Here is a 16,667-nt window from a genome sequence, read left to right as displayed (position 1 = left end):
GTGAGCTGAGTGACTGCCAGTCAGTCAGGCTGTCAGTCAGCCAGACAAACAATCAGTGAAACAGTCAGTCAGTCAGACAGACAAAGGGGAACCGGACCGACGGACGGAGAACAGCTGCCGACAGCGAAGCCAGACGCTCCCTTCAGTCACAGGTGGGTCAGGCGGCGGTTCGTCGGCTACGGTTTCCCGCTTTATTTAGGCGTTAAAACTAAAACTACTAGAGGGTTTTCTTTCTTTCTTTCTTTCTTTCTTTCTTTCTTTCTTTCTTTGAATATTTTTTAATTATAATTTTTTGGGGGCTTTGTTGGTGGGGTGGCGAGCGCGGGGGGAGGAAGGCGGAGGGGTCCAGTCAAACGAACCGTCAGGACGTAAACACGACGGCTGCGGGTGCACGTGCACCCGGTTCCATCGCGAGCTGACTCTAACTGCCAGTTATTGGGTAAAAAAAAAAAAAAATGAACTTGGTTTTTGCTCAGTTGACGTTCTACTTTAAAAAGCGACTACAACTTGTGTTGAAAGTGTTGGTGGCTGATTGGGTGACAGTTTATAGTAAGTGTGAGGGTCGGGGAGGGGTGTTATGTGTAGGAAAAATATTTACATATTAATGTTTAACTCTTTTTTTTCTGTAAAAGCGTAAAAACTGTGAATTTTTACTATGTCCTGGTACCACATCTAACATTAATATATAATATTAATACTGGATGGTAGAAGATGTAGCAGCAGAGTCTCAGTCGTCTTATTCTTCGACTTGAATTATCAGCACTACTGATAATTATCAGTTATCAGTAGTTTAGTTTGCAAAATTAAACGTCATGAAAAAGCAGCAGCAGCAGCAGCAACAGCAGCAGTAACAGCAGCAGCAGCAGCAGCAGTAGCAGCACCAACAGCACCACCACCAGCAGCACCACCAGCACCACCAGCAGCAGCACCACCAGCAGCAACAGCAGCAGCAGCAGCAGTAACAGCAGCAGCACCAATAGCACCACCAGCAGCAGCAGCAGGCTGCAGGAAACCCACCTTCATACAATCACGGTCAGGAGTTACGACATGTTGGCCATAAATTCCGACAGCCCGCAAATGGCACACAGTCTAAAAAACAGAATGCAAATATTTCTAATGCGTTTATGTCACATTCAAAGACGGCATAGAATTCACAAATTGGGGTATTTGAAAATGTTGTGCAAGCTGCAAGAAGATGGAGACATATTGGAGCCAAATGTTTTGTAACTTGGAGAGTGAAGGGGGGGTTCAATTTGAGAATTTGAAAAAAAATTTAATTTAGAATTTTGAAACGTTCAGTAAGTGCGACAACAAACCACGTTTGCTTGGGCTGTATGAGAATTGAAGTGGAGTTTCACAGGAACTCAAAACCACAATGTGACATCACGCACACACACACCCACACACACACACACACACACACATACACACACAGGAAGTTGAGCCTTGGTTTTGCCTTTGTATTGAAAGCATCGTGCTTCCCATTGGAAAAATACTTTTTGATGGTCACGTCCCCACAGTGACGTGTTCCTCCGACGGCGGGTTCTTCCAGAACCCCGACCCTCAGGCAGGCAGGAGGTTCCTGATCCATCTGACGGCTGACTGACGTAAGTCTGTGCCGAGTGGTGCAAGGCCCCTGCTGCCGGGGGCTTTCTATCTTTGAACTTGCGAGCACTTCAGGGACACTTGGGAGACTCGAAAGGCGTCTGTCGCGCACACACAGACACACACACACACACACACACACACACACACACACCAACACAGGCAAACACAAAGCTGCCGTCCATTTACAACAAAGGCAAACCCACAACTCTCAGTTCTGCACTGCTTCAAACATCGCGCGTGCGCGCCGCCCCACACACACACACACACACACACACACGGTGGTAGACACACACACGCTTGCCTTTGATTGTGTGGAGTACTGAGGGTCAGGTGGGCTGCTGAAAGGTTTCCAGGGTCTTCACGCTGGTACCTGACCTTCTACACATCATCATATGAGGCGTGTGTGTGTGTGTGTGTGTGTGTGTGTGTGTGTGTGTGTGTGTGTGTGTGTGTGTGTGTGTGTGTGTGTGTGTGTGTGTGTGTGTGTGTGTGTGTGTGTGTGTGTGTGTGTGTGTGTGTGATGGTCACTGTGGCCTTTGAGTGCCCACAGGTGGCTGCAGCGCCACAGATCCACCCACTTCCAACCAACGCAAACGCACAAAGTCCAGCCAGTAGGAGTCGAGACGGCAGCGTCGCCACCGCCGCCGCTTGGCTTCGCCTCATTGGCCGGCCGGCCGGCGTCCGCGTCCTCGACTTCACCTGCAGCTGGTTTTCCTCCTCAAAACGCTTCTCTTTTCTCTCTTTTTAGTCCAATTGAGACCACTCGTCGTGAACAAAGGCCCTGGTGTGCGTGTGCGTGTGTGTGTGTATGTTTTTTCTGAATCCTCTTAGAGCCGTTACCTCACGAGAACGAGGCGTTTAATCCTGTCGTGGGAGTCGCCACTGGCTGGGTCAGAGGTCAGCCCCCCCCAGTCCACCAAAAAGCGCAAAAACCAGGTTCACTTTCTTGAAGTTTTTTTTTCTTTTCCTTTTTTAGAACTCAAAATTTCTGTGAAACGAGATGAAAATAGAATTGAACACTTTAGGTTATTTTGCTCCGAATGACGGCAACCAGAGGTCAGATTCAGAATCAGGATTATTACAGCAAAGGAACAAGGAATTTGATTTAGAAAAAAAAAAAAATTATGGCTAGTCATGACAGGGACGAATAATGAGAAATCATAATAAGTCAATAAATAGTTCAAAAGTCACCAGGTTACTAATCAGCTGGCACCAAAACAGGATTTGTTGATTAAAAAAAAAAAAAAAAGTTGTATCCGCGATACGTTGTTTAATCTCGGGCACGTTTTACTTTTTTTTTTTTTAAGTTTTTTATTTTTTTCGTGTTTGTTTTGCGATGCTGAGGCGGCCGTGCCCCGCTCGAGCTCCAGATTCAAAAAGTCAGAGACAGGAAGTGAGGTTTGAAGGCTGCATGTGGCGCAGCGGAAGTGCGAGCAGCCCTGCTGCACGCCAGAGTGCACCACCACTGCAGCGCTGCGTTCAGGGGCGCACGAAAACAAGGCAGAAATCACTTCTGTGCAATCCGGGATGTTTGTGAACGCCTCCTTTGAAAAAGAAAAAAAAAAAAAAATGATTGAAGTCGTAGTAGTAGTAGTAGTAATTATGACTGTTGCTTCTTAGTATAAACACAGTATTAACACAGTTGTCGTTGCTCTGGGGGCGGCTCCTGTGCTTTCACTGGGGTTCGGTGGAGTCGGCGGCGGGTCACATGACACTGACTCAGGGTCGGCGGTGGCGGCGGCTGCCGGTGGTGAGAGAGCGAGCGGCCGTGATCTACGTCTAGTGTTTCACCGCTATTAATAGTCGCCTTCCAGCTTGTGCGCACACACACACACACACAGTCCCTAGATATCTCATATGACTGAATCTAATCTGATCTGAGCTCTCGGTCGACTGATGAATCAAAGACCGGAGAGATTGTGGTCAAGATATAGATTCTTTTTTTTTCTAGGTGGTCGAAGCCAGTGACTGCAGGTTCGACACCTCCTGGAGCCACCAAGCGTCATGCGTGGGGGCGGCGTGGGTGGGGCTGGGGGTTTGGGGGTTCTTTTTTTTATTTTTCCCCTTTGGTCCTCGTCGGGAGAGAACTTTTGAGCGCGCTCAGTTGGAAGCAGCTGATTGGTGGAGGCAGGCGGAAGTGGGCTGCTGTGCTTCGGCTGCCGCCGCGTGCGTCTCTCTGACTGGGTCTCTCCCTGCGGCAGGTTGCTGAAGGCGGCGGCGAGGGCGTGAAGCGGCTCCTCCCTCCTCCTCCTCCACCTCCTCACTCTCTCCACCCCCCCACCCATCCCCCCACCCCACTGCCATCCCGTCTCGTCGCCCCCTGAAGAGGACGAGGAGCCAGTTGGCGTCCGCCAGCCCGAGGTGGTGGTCGCAGAGGTCGGGGGAGGGGGCGGGGTGTCGGGGGAGGGAGGGGTTGAGGACGACACCGCAGCCATGTCGCCGTTCCTGCGCATCGGCTTCTCCAACTTCGAGATGGACCCCGGCCTGGCCTACCACGAGGAGGTGCTCAACCCCTACTGCGCCGTCTACATGAAGGAGGTCGTCGACACAGGTCAGTTGAACGATCCCAGCTGCCAGTTGCTTGTTTGGTTGGTTGGTTGCGTGGTTTTGGTGGTCATGTGACTAGTGTGTGTGTGTGTGTGTGTGTGTGTGTGTGTGTGTGTGTGTGTGTGTGTGTGTGTGTGTGTGTGTCAATGATCAACATTGTGCGACTTGTGGAGAAAAGGGGGGGGGGGGGAATCCGTTCTCAATAAGCAAAGAATTATTTTGGAAAAATAAGTTACGCATACAATATGCATTGTGTCTTTTTTTGTTGTTGTTTTTGATTGTTTGTTTTTTGTTTAAATCTTCACACACCCTCTGGTGGCAAAAGGCATCAATAACAGATTAAAAGATCAGCCAGCTGGAGGTTACCGGAGCTGCTGGCGCGAGTGAAAATCTTTCAATGACGTTTTATTTTTATTTTACTTTACTTAAACGAGTTCATGACTTAATAGGCAATATAATAATATAAAAAGGCTCTTCTTTTTTTTTTTTAGCTAATAATAATTTATACCTTATAAAGACGCAAAGAACCTCATTCAGTTAAAACAAACAAAACAAAAAAAGCTTCTTCTGATGTATTTCTCTGTCTGTAATATCTCTTCATGACTCCTTCAGTAAGTGGGGCCTCTCCCTTCTTATTGGTTAAATGATTGAATCGACTCTGCAAACCAGAGAGCTGTTTGCTGGTGCGGCGAGGTTTTAAGCCGCGTGAAGCCGTGGTGGTTGCAGCGACTCGGCTGAGGGAACCCTCCGCCTTGTCGTCGTTGTCGCCGGGACTTTAAACCCGACGGAGAGGAAACACGACGCCGCTGACGTTTTTCTCTTCCTCTGCGAAACCCCCCCCCCCGCATCGCCGCTTCGGATCAGATCCTGTGGCGTTTTAGTTTCATTTCGCCGCGCGACATTTCAGACGATTTAGCATCAAAGTGGCTGCACCTCCTGCAGCTTTAATGAAGTTCTAAAAAAGAAAAAAAAAGGAAGAGAAAAAAGGAGGATTTTCCAAAGAAGACAGTCTCCCAGCGCTGAGCTCCCATCAGCCACTGGGGCTGGCAGCGGCTGATGAGTGACTTCAGTGGAAAGCAGCTTCCTCATCAGTCAGGAAGCTGCTTTCCACTGAAGTCGGCTGCTGAGGCGGCGACAGCGGCGCTTCAAAGTGAAAAACTCTTCTAAGACGCTCGCCTGTGTGTGTGCATGTGTGTGCGCACGCGCCTTATATATTTGTGTTTCACTGGTACCAACCAACCAAAGACGTCATCGACTCGTTTTCATATGAATCCTGTGTGAGCTCACAGCCAGTCAGTCAGCCAGTCAGCCAGTCAGTCGGTCAATGAGTCAGCCAGTCAGTCAGTCGGTCAACCGGTCAATGAGTCAGCCAGCCAGTCAACCAGCCAGTCAGTTGGACAACCAGTCAGTGAGTCAGCCAGTCAGTCAACCAGTCAACCAGTCAGTCAGGCAGGCAGTCAACCAGTCAACCAATCAGCCAGTCATTTCAGAGCACAGTGTGGCACTGACACCTGGAGCAGGTTCTCAGAAATAACACAGGTTGCAATACCGCAAAGTTCTCACCTCCCCCCCCGAGTGTTTGGGTGTTTGTGTTGAGTGTGTGTGTGTATAGCTGCATTTCCAAGACCCTAGAATTGCACAAAACCTCAATAATAATAAACGTCTCAAATATGGCTAAAAGGCTTTGACGCCCTCATGAGGTGCTTTTTCAGATGTGTTGATATGGAGGTACATTGCCAGTGTCATGGAAACACTTTTTTTGGCATTTACAGGTCAGCAGGACGAGATTTGACCAGAATTACGGCTTAAACGCTTCACACCATTGGATGGAAACACCTGCAAATCGCAATTGTGCTTTGTCGAAATTTTAGAAATATCGCTTTTATTTTGCGAAAAACTGTCATGGAAATGCAGCTTGTGTGTGTGTGTGTGTGTGTGTGTGTGTGAGAGAGAGCGAGGGAGAGAGAGGGAGAGAGAGAGAGAGATTAGTGGGCTCGTTGTTGCAGCAGCAGGACGGCATGTGGCCGTTATGTAAAGGGATATTTGGGATTTTTTCTCTCTCTTTGAAAAAGCGTTTATTAGCAGATGTCGATCATAGAGATGCGGCAGCAGCTGATTTTTGGGCGGGGTATTTTCTTCTCTTCAGGTCATGTGATTGAATTGATTGATCCTATGAGCGACAGTCCGACGACCATCCCTCTGAGAGGAAGTGAAAGTGTGCGAGGAGACGGCGGAGGTGTACAAATGCAACGGCCGGGGGCGCTCGCAGATTATTACCAGTTTAGTTTTTATGCGGCAGATTAAGGCTGTGAAATAGCACTTAATCCCCCCCGACCCCCCGCAGTGACACACTATACGTTCATCCTATTGCCTGGGATTAGTTTGAGATGTTGGCAGTAAACATTCTTACCATCCACAGAACAGAAACCTTTTGTGTGTGAAATCATTCAAGTGGATGGAATTTTATTACGTATATCAGCAAATTTATACATATATATATGTGGAGAGAGAGAGAGAGAGTTTTATCAGGTGAACCTGGAGTTGCTCTTTAGCACCATTAGGGGGCGTGTGAGGGAGGAGGGAGAGAAAAAAGGTCAACCATATAGTTGTTAAGCTCCATTGGGGGTCTGGGGGGGGGGGGGGGGGTTCACACTTACTGCTGTTAGCTGTCATGCCATTTAGCACCAGTAGGGGGCGTATGAGAGAATAAAGGTCAACCTTATTGCTGCTCTGTGTCATTGCCCTCCACCTCCTCCCCGTCCAGAGAAGGGTCCTGTGTACAAGCAGAAGAAGCCCACCATGTACCCACCGTGGAGCACCACCTTCGACGCCCACGTGCACCGTGGGCGCATCATGCACGTGATGGTGAAGGACCGCACGGCCGAGCTCAAGTCCGAGGCCACGGTGGCGCTGGACTCGCTGGCCACGCGCTGCAAGAAGGAGAACGGCAAGCTGGAGATCTGGGTGAGCGGCTGCAGTTTGGATACTTGTGTAAAAATAAAAGCACTCTGGTAAAAGTAAAAAGTAGTGATTGCACTGCTTTCCTCAAGTAAAAAGTAAGAAAGTTCATGTTCTGAAATGTACTCCCACTGCTGTTAATGTAAGAATACATTTGTTGATCATTGAGCGAAAATGAAAAGATTGTGACAGAATAATCTAGACTGAAGTGACCAGGGGTCAGAGGTCAGAGGTCTTGAGCATCTGGATCATTTTGGACAGTTTTTTTTTTTTTTTTTTTATTCTTTTCAACTTCATTTCAACCAAACTGTAATCAGTAATAGTTCTGACCAGTGAGCTATTATTGGATGTTGACACTTTTAATAACAATAACCAATGTTATTTTCTACACATTTGTTTTTCTCTGTACTGAAAACTTACTGAACAGTGACTGAACAGGTACTCTAAAATAATCTCCCTCTAAAATATCGACTTTTATATTCACTTAGACAATAACACAGTTCAAATAGCTCCACTTTACGCAAAAACAACTAGAATAAATAATAAGTGAATGACTTTGAACAAAATTTGTCTTTTAAGCGCAAAAGTAAGAAGTAACTTTTTGCAATGTAAGTAGTAGAATGTACATATATTTGTGAACAAATGTAGGGCGTAAAAGTAAAAAGTAGTCAGAAAAAGGAATACTCAAAGTACAGATACTTGAAAAATGTACTTAGGTACGCTAAAGTATTTGTACCTTGTTGCCGTACTCCCCACCAGAGGAGGGCAGAAAGGAGCCACAATCTGTGGTTCATCTGGGTGGTGGAGGTAACTGTCGTCTTCTTGTCTCTTGTGTTCCAGCTGGAGATGAAGCCTCAGGGTCGCCTGCTGATGGAGGCCAAGTACTACCTGGAGAGGAGCGGTGAGTCCCTGGCTTTGTTGGCAGTCACCAGCTGCTCTGCGGCGCACAAAATCAAATTATAGGACCCCTGGTAGGCTAGCTAGCGCTAATGTGACAACTAACGAGAATCCAAAATACCAATTAACCAACAACTGGGTGATTTCTGTATTTTACCAATACAAAAATCATAACAGTCAGACACACATTGAGCGCTGAAATCGGGTTTCCGGGCCACTCGGTGTGTGTGTGTGTGTGTGTGTGTGTGTGTGTGTGTGTGTGTGTGTGTGTGTGTGTGTGTGTGTGTGTGTGTGTGTGTGTGTGTGTGTGTGTGTGTGTGTGTTGGAAAGAGAAGTGAGTCAAGTGTAGAAACCCCAGCAGCGGCCGCTGTAGGATTTGTGCTCATTTCCAAACACAGTACGTGACTTTGTGAGTCTCCACCTCATGCACACAGCCAGCGATGCCTGGGACTGCTGGGAAACACACCACCAAGCAGAACAATGCAGAAGATCACTTCATTAGTCAAGCAAAAATAAGATACTACGACTACTACTACTATTAATAATAATAATAATAATAATAATGATAATGATAAATTGATGCAGCGACCATCAGACCGATGTTCTGTGTGTCCGTCCAGACGCCATGGGGGTCCGGGCGGACGGCGAGGGCGAGGGCGAGCAAGAGCGGGAGAGAGAGGGTCCGTTTGCGCTGCACCAGCGCCGCGGCGCCATCAAGCAGGCCAAGGTGCACCTGGTCAAGTGCCACGAGTTCAGCGCCACCTTCTTCCCGCAGCCCACCTTCTGCTCCGTCTGCAAGGAGTTTGTCTGGTACGCACGTGCACGCACGCGGGCACGCACACACACACACACACACACACACACACACACACACACTGCCCACTCACTCCTTCCTCTCCTTCCTCACCACAGGGGTCTCAACAAGCAGGGCTACCAGTGCAGAGGTGAGTCTCAACTTTTCCACCGACCGAGCAGCTCGGCCGCTCCCCACCTCACCTTACCTCTCACCCCACCCTTCCCTCCCTCCCACCTGTCTTTCATTTCCAGAGTGCAACGCCGCCATTCACAAAAAGTGCATCGACAAGGTCATCGCCAAGTGCACCGGCTCGGCCGTCAACAGCAAGGAGACGCTGGTGGGTGACGAGGCCCTCCCCCCCCCCTTAGATAAAGAGACACAAGTCTGCCCCCTGGTGTGTTCAGAGACTGGAAGTGCTACTCTTCCTCTCACTCCGCCTTAGGGATAGGGTTATTTTCCCCCCATTGGAACGCAATACCAAAAAAATCAAAATCTCTAAAGCGCGAGTCCTCCACCGCTGTTGGTTTCCACTCCCGGCTGATTCATCATTATAATCGTCATTGTTTTTTTCTGTCTTTGCCGCAGATCCACAAGGAGCGCTTCAAGATCGACATGCCGCACAGGTTCAAGGTGTACAACTACAAGAGTCCCACCTTCTGCGAACACTGCGGCACCCTGCTGTGGGGCCTGGCCCGGCAGGGGCTCAAATGTGAGGGTGAGACTTAATCAGCTCACTTTCTTTACAATGTTTTTTTTGCAAAATGCACCTCTGGGTCCCCGCTGCTCTTCCCAGCGGGCACCTGCCAGTTTGATTTGAAGTGAGAAGTGCGAGGAGCTGATTGGTGACGCATTGCTCTCCCACCAAGGCCTCCAACCGAGCACCTAATCCCTCAGTTCAGCCCAGAAAGTTTTCTCCCCCAGCTGCCGCCGCAGCGGCTCTCACAATATTTCCCAGCAGTCGCCGTGCGGAAACTCACTCGCGCAGCTGTTGCAGCAGCTGGAAATTAATCCAATGAGCGGCTGAAAGCGCCACGGCAGCGGCGTCAGGGTTCAGCATGTGGACACTTTCTCTTGAAAGCCATTAGGGAGTATTTGATTTCATCTCATTTCATTTTTCCCTGGAAAAAGACAGAGAGAAATGAGAGTGGATCCATCCGGCCTGAAAATGAACTGGGTCGCAATTGGGCACAGTGCAAATGACTGTGCTCTTTATTATGAGCTAACACAGGGGTGGGCCAACTTTTTGACTGGTGGGGTTGTAAAATGTGGGAGAGGGGGGCAGTGGAGGAGCAGCAGATGGATGGTGTTTTGGTGAGCCACCTGATAGGAGGGAAAAAAATATATGATGGGATGTGTAGAAAACATTTTGTGCGTTACTTTTTTGTCAATTGAGAATGAACCAAAGCAAAGTTGCAACCAAATCTCAAGTGTCTGAGGCCCCACAGCTCTTCATTGAAATGACTCTGAAAACACTGAAAAATAGATGAAATGCAACTATTTTATGACTGACTGACTATCAAGTTCTTCAAGTTCGGCAGGCCGGATCAAAAAGCTTAATGGGCCGCATGTGGCCCCCGGGCCCTAGTTTGCCTGAGCGAGTGCGAGTCAGTGCAATATCATGGGTTTGTGAAATCGATGGTATATTGAACACTACAAAATGCCCATTTTTCTTCCTCATGAAATGAACGTTTGTTTGTATGTATGTGTGTATGTGTATATATATATATATATATATATATGTACATGTATGTTGTTTTAATACCATTAAAGGACATTAATATCTCATTGTCATCTCATCACACTGAACTGCTTCTCTCTCTCTCTCTCTCTCTCACTGTGCAGAGTGCGGCATGAACGTCCACCACAAGTGTGAGAAGAAGGTGGCCAACCTGTGCGGCGTCAACCAGAAGCTGATGGCCGAGGCCCTGGCCACGATCGAGAGCAAGCAGCAGGTCGGTCTGGAGAGTCACACCTGTGTATTGGATTGATTGATTGATTGATTGATTGATCTTTTTACTGGAGTGTCAAACACCCAGATCGGTGGCCAGAACCTCTTTGGCTTATTAGACGCTGATCAATACGTTTATTCCCACAGTTACATCCACGATAAAAAAGCAAAACATAACACAGACTATAAAAATAGGGACACATACAAATAAAATGATACATTTAGGTAATGCAAAAACTCTCTCATATGATACTTTTTATCACTATCATTGCTTTTCTCTTGTATTTAATTTCTACATCAAAACTATGACTGTTTATTTCTGTTCTTCTTTTATTTTCCCGACAGTTTGATTCACCGTGAACATTAATTTTCAGATGGTAGTGGACTTTTCTACAAGCCCTTTTGTCTTCCCACCCCTCCCAGCACTGCATTTGACATTGCAAATTTATTGTGTTTTTTTTTTTGTTAATGGTTCAAATAAACTAAACTAAACACAACACACACACGATGGCTTAAAACAATTCCAGCTCTTAAAACAGTCTTATTGATAGCAACCATATTGATTCCACTTCCTTGAGTGCTTCACACTCATTGGCTGGCTGCCTCCGAATTCTCTCCTCTCACTGGTTTGTTTCCCTAATCCAGTCTTTTGAAGTGGTTTCTGTCTTGTTGTCGTCAGCAGGCCAGAAGCACCAGAGACATGGACATCGTGGGTCGAGAGGGTCCGGTGACCATCGCCCAGCCGGGTGTGGTCCGAGCGCCGTCCGGGGCGGGGACGGCGTGGGCGGCGAGCGCCACCACACCTGCAGCTAAAGGTGCAAAAAAACCAAACAATGATTTTCATTTTCTTCCCAGGCTTCACCCTCCCTGTTCCCGCCCCCTTGACTCCTCCTACTCCTCTTCCTCTTTCCGCAGACCTGCAGGGAGTCTCGTGGGACGGGCCGAGTGACGTCGTCAGCCGGCCGGTTCTGGAAACGCCGCCGGTGGAGGAGGGGGAGGAGATGGAGGAGCCTCTCTACGCCGTCCCCAGGAAGGAGCACCTGCCCAAATTCACGCTGGACGACTTTGTCCTGCACAAGATGCTGGGCAAGGGCAGCTTTGGAAAGGTTAGTGTTGTAGTCAAGACGGCACCAACCAACCGAGACCAAGACATTACCAAGACTAGAGAGTATCGCGACTAAGACCAGACAAAGAAAAGGACAACAAAACAGATACAAATGACCAGTATCTTTTTTAAATTCAAGTTTGCTGCTAAATCGAACAGCAACAGCTCTGTTCAGCAAGGCATCTTTTAATGGTTTTCTTTAACATTTTGCTGCTTTGCCAAATAATTTGAACTTTGCTTCATGAAATTAAAAAAAAAATGAACTAGGAATAAGGGGGCAGGGTGTCACTATGGGTGTCACAAACAGAGTGTCATTGTAGTGTTGGCTGAGTCTTGACCGGTCTTGATCAAAAGTACCGAGTCGGTCCAGTCCGAGACCGAGACAAGACCCAGTAAAAACGCCTCTGAGTCCGAGATGAAACCGAGACCCTTAAAAAGTGGTCTGGAGACCAAGAGCAATATCCGGTAGGACTAGGAAAGGTGGAGTGGAGGAAGGAAGGAAGGAAGGAGGTGGGAGAACCTTTCAGAATGGGGAGGTGAAGTTTTGTGGGGGGGTTTTCTCTCCACTGCAGGTGTTTCTGGCCGAGCTGGTCCACAACGGCAAGTTCTTTGCGGTGAAGGCACTGAAGAAGGACGTGGTGCTGATGGACGACGACGTGGAGTGCACCATGGTGGAGCGCAGGGTGCTGTCGCTGGCCTGGGAGAACCCCTTCCTCACACACCTCCACTGCACCTTCCAGACCAAGGTGAGACCAGGCCTGTGTTGCCCCCTACTGTCACTATAAAGTCACTATGGACGGGCTACGTCGGCGTTTCGGCCAACTTTTTGACTGGTGGGTCACAGTGGGTTCTAAAAATTAGACAGACGGGGGGCCGGAGCAGCAGCAGATGGATGGAGTGTTTTAATGACGCACCTCATGGGAGGAGAAAAATCTATCATGGGATATGTAGAAAACATGTTGCTTGAATGAACCGAAGCAAAGTTACAACAAAATCGGTGTCTTTGAAGCCCCACAGTGTTTAGCTCGTTATTGAAATGAAAATACAGCTATTTCGTTACTTCTTGACTGTTAATATCATTTCTTCAAGTTGGCCGTGCTGCGTTAAAAAAGCTAAATGGGCCGCTATGTTGTAGTGGTGAACGTCACTAAAAGTCATTAACTTTTGTTAATGACATCGTCTGAAAGTGAGAATGTCCAAAAGTTTTTTTTTAATTTTGCTACTGAATCATAGTTGGTAAATGGTCTGCACTTACATCGCGCTTTCCAGCACCTTCACGGTACCCCAAAGCGCTTTCCAATGGCCTCTCATTCACCCATTCACTCACACATTCATACACCAGTGGGTGGCTGCTGCCATGCAAGGCCCTACCATCCCCACTGGGAGCAATTTAGTGTTCAGTGTTCACCGCCAACCCTTCCATCATCAATTCGCGGCCCGCTCTACCAGGTGAGCCACAGCTCCCTATATAGGGAGGGGGGAATGAGTGGGTGATTTCGGACACAGACAAAGATGAAAACGTCCTTGCTGACCTCTGACCCTTACTTCTCCCCGCTGACAACCTCCCCGCCCCCTACCTCCTCCACTGTCCCCTGTCCAGGAGAACCTCTTCTTCGTGATGGAGTTCCTGAACGGAGGCGATCTCATGTTCCACATCCAGAACTGCCACAAGTTCGACCTGCACCGAGCCACGTGAGTTCCAGCTGCGAGAATCAACTCGACTCGCTCCTCTGCTCTCCACCACTCTGACTCTTCTGACTTTTCCTCCTCTTCCTCCTCTTCCTCCTCTTCCTCCTCTTCACTTGCAGCTTCTACGCCGCCGAGATCATCTGCGGCCTCCAGTTCCTCCACTCCAGAGGGATCATCTACAGGTAAAGGCCTTGAGATGGATGGCGATGTGAAGAGAGAGGTCAAAGGTCAGAGTCAGTGAGAGTTCCTCTCTTTGGATTCCTCTCTCAGAGACCTTAAGCTGGACAATGTGCTGCTGGACTCTGAGGGCCACATCAAGATCGCAGACTTCGGCATGTGCAAGGAGAACATGCAGGACGACTCCAGGACGTCGACCTTCTGCGGGACGCCCGACTACATCGCCCCCGAGGTGCCCCGACACTTCAGGAAGTTCATCATCCATCCTTCTCTTTCCATCCTGGACTCTGGTCAACCCTCCGCTGCCTGTTTCCCCTCCAGATCCTGCTGGGCCAGAAGTACAGCAGCTCCGTGGACTGGTGGTCGTTCGGGGTGATGCTGTACGAGATGCTCATCGGCCAGTCGCCGTTCCACGGCCACGACGAGGAGGAGCTCTTCCTGTCCATCCGCACCGACAACCCCACCTACCCCCGCTGGCTCACCAAGGACTCCAAGGACATTCTTATCAAGGTCAGCCTGTCTGCTAGTCAACCAGCCAGTCAGTTAACCAGTCAGTCAGTCAACCAGTCAGTCAGTCAACCAGTCATCCAATCAGTTAGTCAGTTAACCAGTCAGTCAGTCAACCAGCCAGTCAGGCAGTCAACCAGCCAGTCAGTCAACTAGTCAGTCAACCAGTCATCCAATCAGTCAGTCAACCAGCCAGTCAGTCAGTCAACTAGTCAGTCAGTCAGTCAACTCGTCAGTCAACCAGTCAGTTAACAAGTCAGTCAACCAGTCAGTCAGACAGGCAAAAAGTTGGTCAGTCAGTCAATCAACCAGTCAGTTAACCAGTCAGTTAGTCAATCATCCAGTCAGTCAACCAGTTAATCAGCAAGTTAGACTGTCAAGCAGTACATCAATCAGTTAGTCAATCAATCAGTCACCAAGTTAATCAGTCCACCAACCAGTCAGCCACTCAGCCTACCATTCAGTCAGCCAGTCAGTCAACCGGTCAGTCAGTCAGTCAGTCAGAATTGGTTTTCCTCTCTGTCTCATGTGCACGTTGATTGTTTGCTCAGATTAAAGTAACTGCAGTTGTGTTTGTGTTTGCGCTGCAGTTGTTTGTGCGGGAGCCTGAGGAGCGTCTGGGAGTGAAGGGGAACATCAGGCGGCACAGCTTCTTTAGCGCCACCGACTGGAACGCCCTGGAGCAGAGGCAGGTGGCGCCGCCCTTTAAACCAACGCTGGTAAGTAGCTCAGCTGCACTTCTGAAAAAGGACATTCTGACTGGGAGAAAACTCACAGGCGAAATTTTAGTGAAGTGTTTTACTGACGACACGGTGGTGCAGTGGTTAGCACTGCCGCTTCACAGCAAGAAGGTCGTGGGTTCAATTCCGGGCCTGGGACCCTGGGCTCGGGAAGAAGCGGGTATGGAAGATGGATGGCTGGGTTTTACTGAGTGTCTTTCCTGTCTTTCCCCTCCTCTCCTGCAGATGTCGCCAGGCGACTACAGCAACTTCGACAAAGAGTTCATCAACGAGAAGCCTCGGCTGTCGGCAGCCGACCGAGTGCTCATCAACAGCGTCGACCAAACCATGTTCAGAAACTTCTCGTTCGTCAACCCGGGGATGAGCGGCATCCCGGGTCGCTGACACGACCTCGGCAGAAGCACAACTGACGCACGCTGCACAACACGCAGACCACCACTGTCACAACGCTGTCCGAAAGAGAACAGCGGCGCTCTGTCCTAGTTTTGGAATCTGCACCTGTTGTTTCCTTCTGACCAGAAGCCACGGTTGCTCAATTCAGTATTAAACCAGTGAGGTCAAAACCGCAAAAACTTGTGATTTTAAATGAAAGTGTTGATATACAACGGCCCCCTCAAACGATGGCCTCACAGCCAACTTTTGCTTCAAATTAATGTTTACAAATTATGTAAACGTCCAAGTTAACTTCCTTAACTTGCTATTGTAATTAAGTGAATATTGTCGGATGTGTATTAAGAATAATTTATCGTGCCTCATGAATTCTCTAAACGGTTATATGCTTTTTGTTTGATGTATTGTCTTTATTTGTCTCGTTCTGTAGGGCAGTACATATTTTATCGAGGTGCTAGAATGCAAACTTTAAAAAAAAAAAAAAACAAGCATTGTGTACGTATTGTGTACATAAGTTATTTTGTTTTGTCTTAAAGATCTACCATTGTGTAGCAGAGGTCATTTAATGATCATTGTTGTAGTGTTTTTTTGTCTTGTTTTCTCATCATACCTCAAGTGCGTGGTAGACACTGCAGTCTGGATCAGATGTTGCTGGAAAATACGTTTTATTGCATTCTTCATTGTGAAACATGTACATTAAAATGTGTTTTTAATGCTGTTTTCTTTGCTGCTTTGTATTCCAAGTGAAACAGACAGTCTGACTGATATACGATCAGTACCTATACTTTCCTAAAGGGGGCGACCGTGAGCCCACGGGTTTGCGCCGTACTGTCGTCGCTCTTCTTCTCCGCAGACAGCACGCTAGCTAAAAAATAATAATAATCACAGCAGCAGTACATTTATTTGTTTTTGTTTGTTGTTGTTTTTTTAAAGTATTTTTTTCTGTATTTCTTTTTCTCTGACTTTCTCTTTGACTGGAAGATTCTATATCCGGTCTCCAAACGGAACTTTCAGTCAAAACGGGGAGCAATAAATGAATGGTACAGCGACGCCGGAGCTAAAAGCTAAAGCTAAACTGCTGTCGGCGGTGTGACAGCTTCCACAGAGCTGTCTCGGTGGAAATCTTTTCAACAGAGTCTGTTGAGCAGACTTTTGAAAGTAGGTCAAAGAAAACAGACGGGGCCGACTGTTACAACGAGTTGACGGAGAAAGATGGAAGAGTTGCAGCTATTTATACCACGTGTGGAAAAGGTGTGTTAAAATTATAATTGAATTCCAAATTATTGTCTTATTGAAATTGTGCAC

The 16,667-nt window shown here is 48.0% G+C and overlaps 1 protein-coding gene across 2 annotated transcripts; it reads left to right on the top strand.

The window, feature by feature from the left end:
* prkcq (protein kinase C, theta) lies at positions 1 to 16,080 on the top strand. 2 transcript variants are annotated; one of them, XM_076043919.1, is made up of 18 exons: positions 1 to 152; positions 3,810 to 4,159; positions 6,920 to 7,119; positions 7,954 to 8,014; positions 8,631 to 8,820; positions 8,923 to 8,954; positions 9,058 to 9,143; positions 9,392 to 9,521; positions 10,649 to 10,758; positions 11,437 to 11,569; positions 11,670 to 11,860; positions 12,432 to 12,605; positions 13,460 to 13,551; positions 13,668 to 13,730; positions 13,819 to 13,957; positions 14,047 to 14,235; positions 14,823 to 14,951; positions 15,198 to 16,080. In XM_076043919.1, exons 2-18 carry the CDS (start codon positions 4,042 to 4,044, stop codon positions 15,354 to 15,356), a joined length of 2,196 nt encoding a protein of 731 aa, XP_075900034.1. In that variant the 5' UTR covers positions 1 to 152; positions 3,810 to 4,041; the 3' UTR covers positions 15,357 to 16,080. The 2 variants fall into 2 exon arrangements, with proteins under 2 accessions (XP_075900034.1, XP_075900033.1); XM_076043918.1 differs by having other exon boundaries at positions 11,434 to 11,569.
* The last annotated feature ends 587 nt before the right edge of the window (positions 16,081 to 16,667 follow it).

This window comes from Nelusetta ayraudi, unplaced genomic scaffold, assembly GCF_046127955.1.
Source record: "Nelusetta ayraudi isolate G7.1 ecotype Tasmania unplaced genomic scaffold, CSIRO-AGI_Nayr_v1 ptg000079l, whole genome shotgun sequence".
Taxonomy (NCBI): Eukaryota; Metazoa; Chordata; class Actinopteri; order Tetraodontiformes; family Monacanthidae; genus Nelusetta; species Nelusetta ayraudi.
This window is presented reverse-complemented; position numbering and strand designations above follow the sequence as displayed.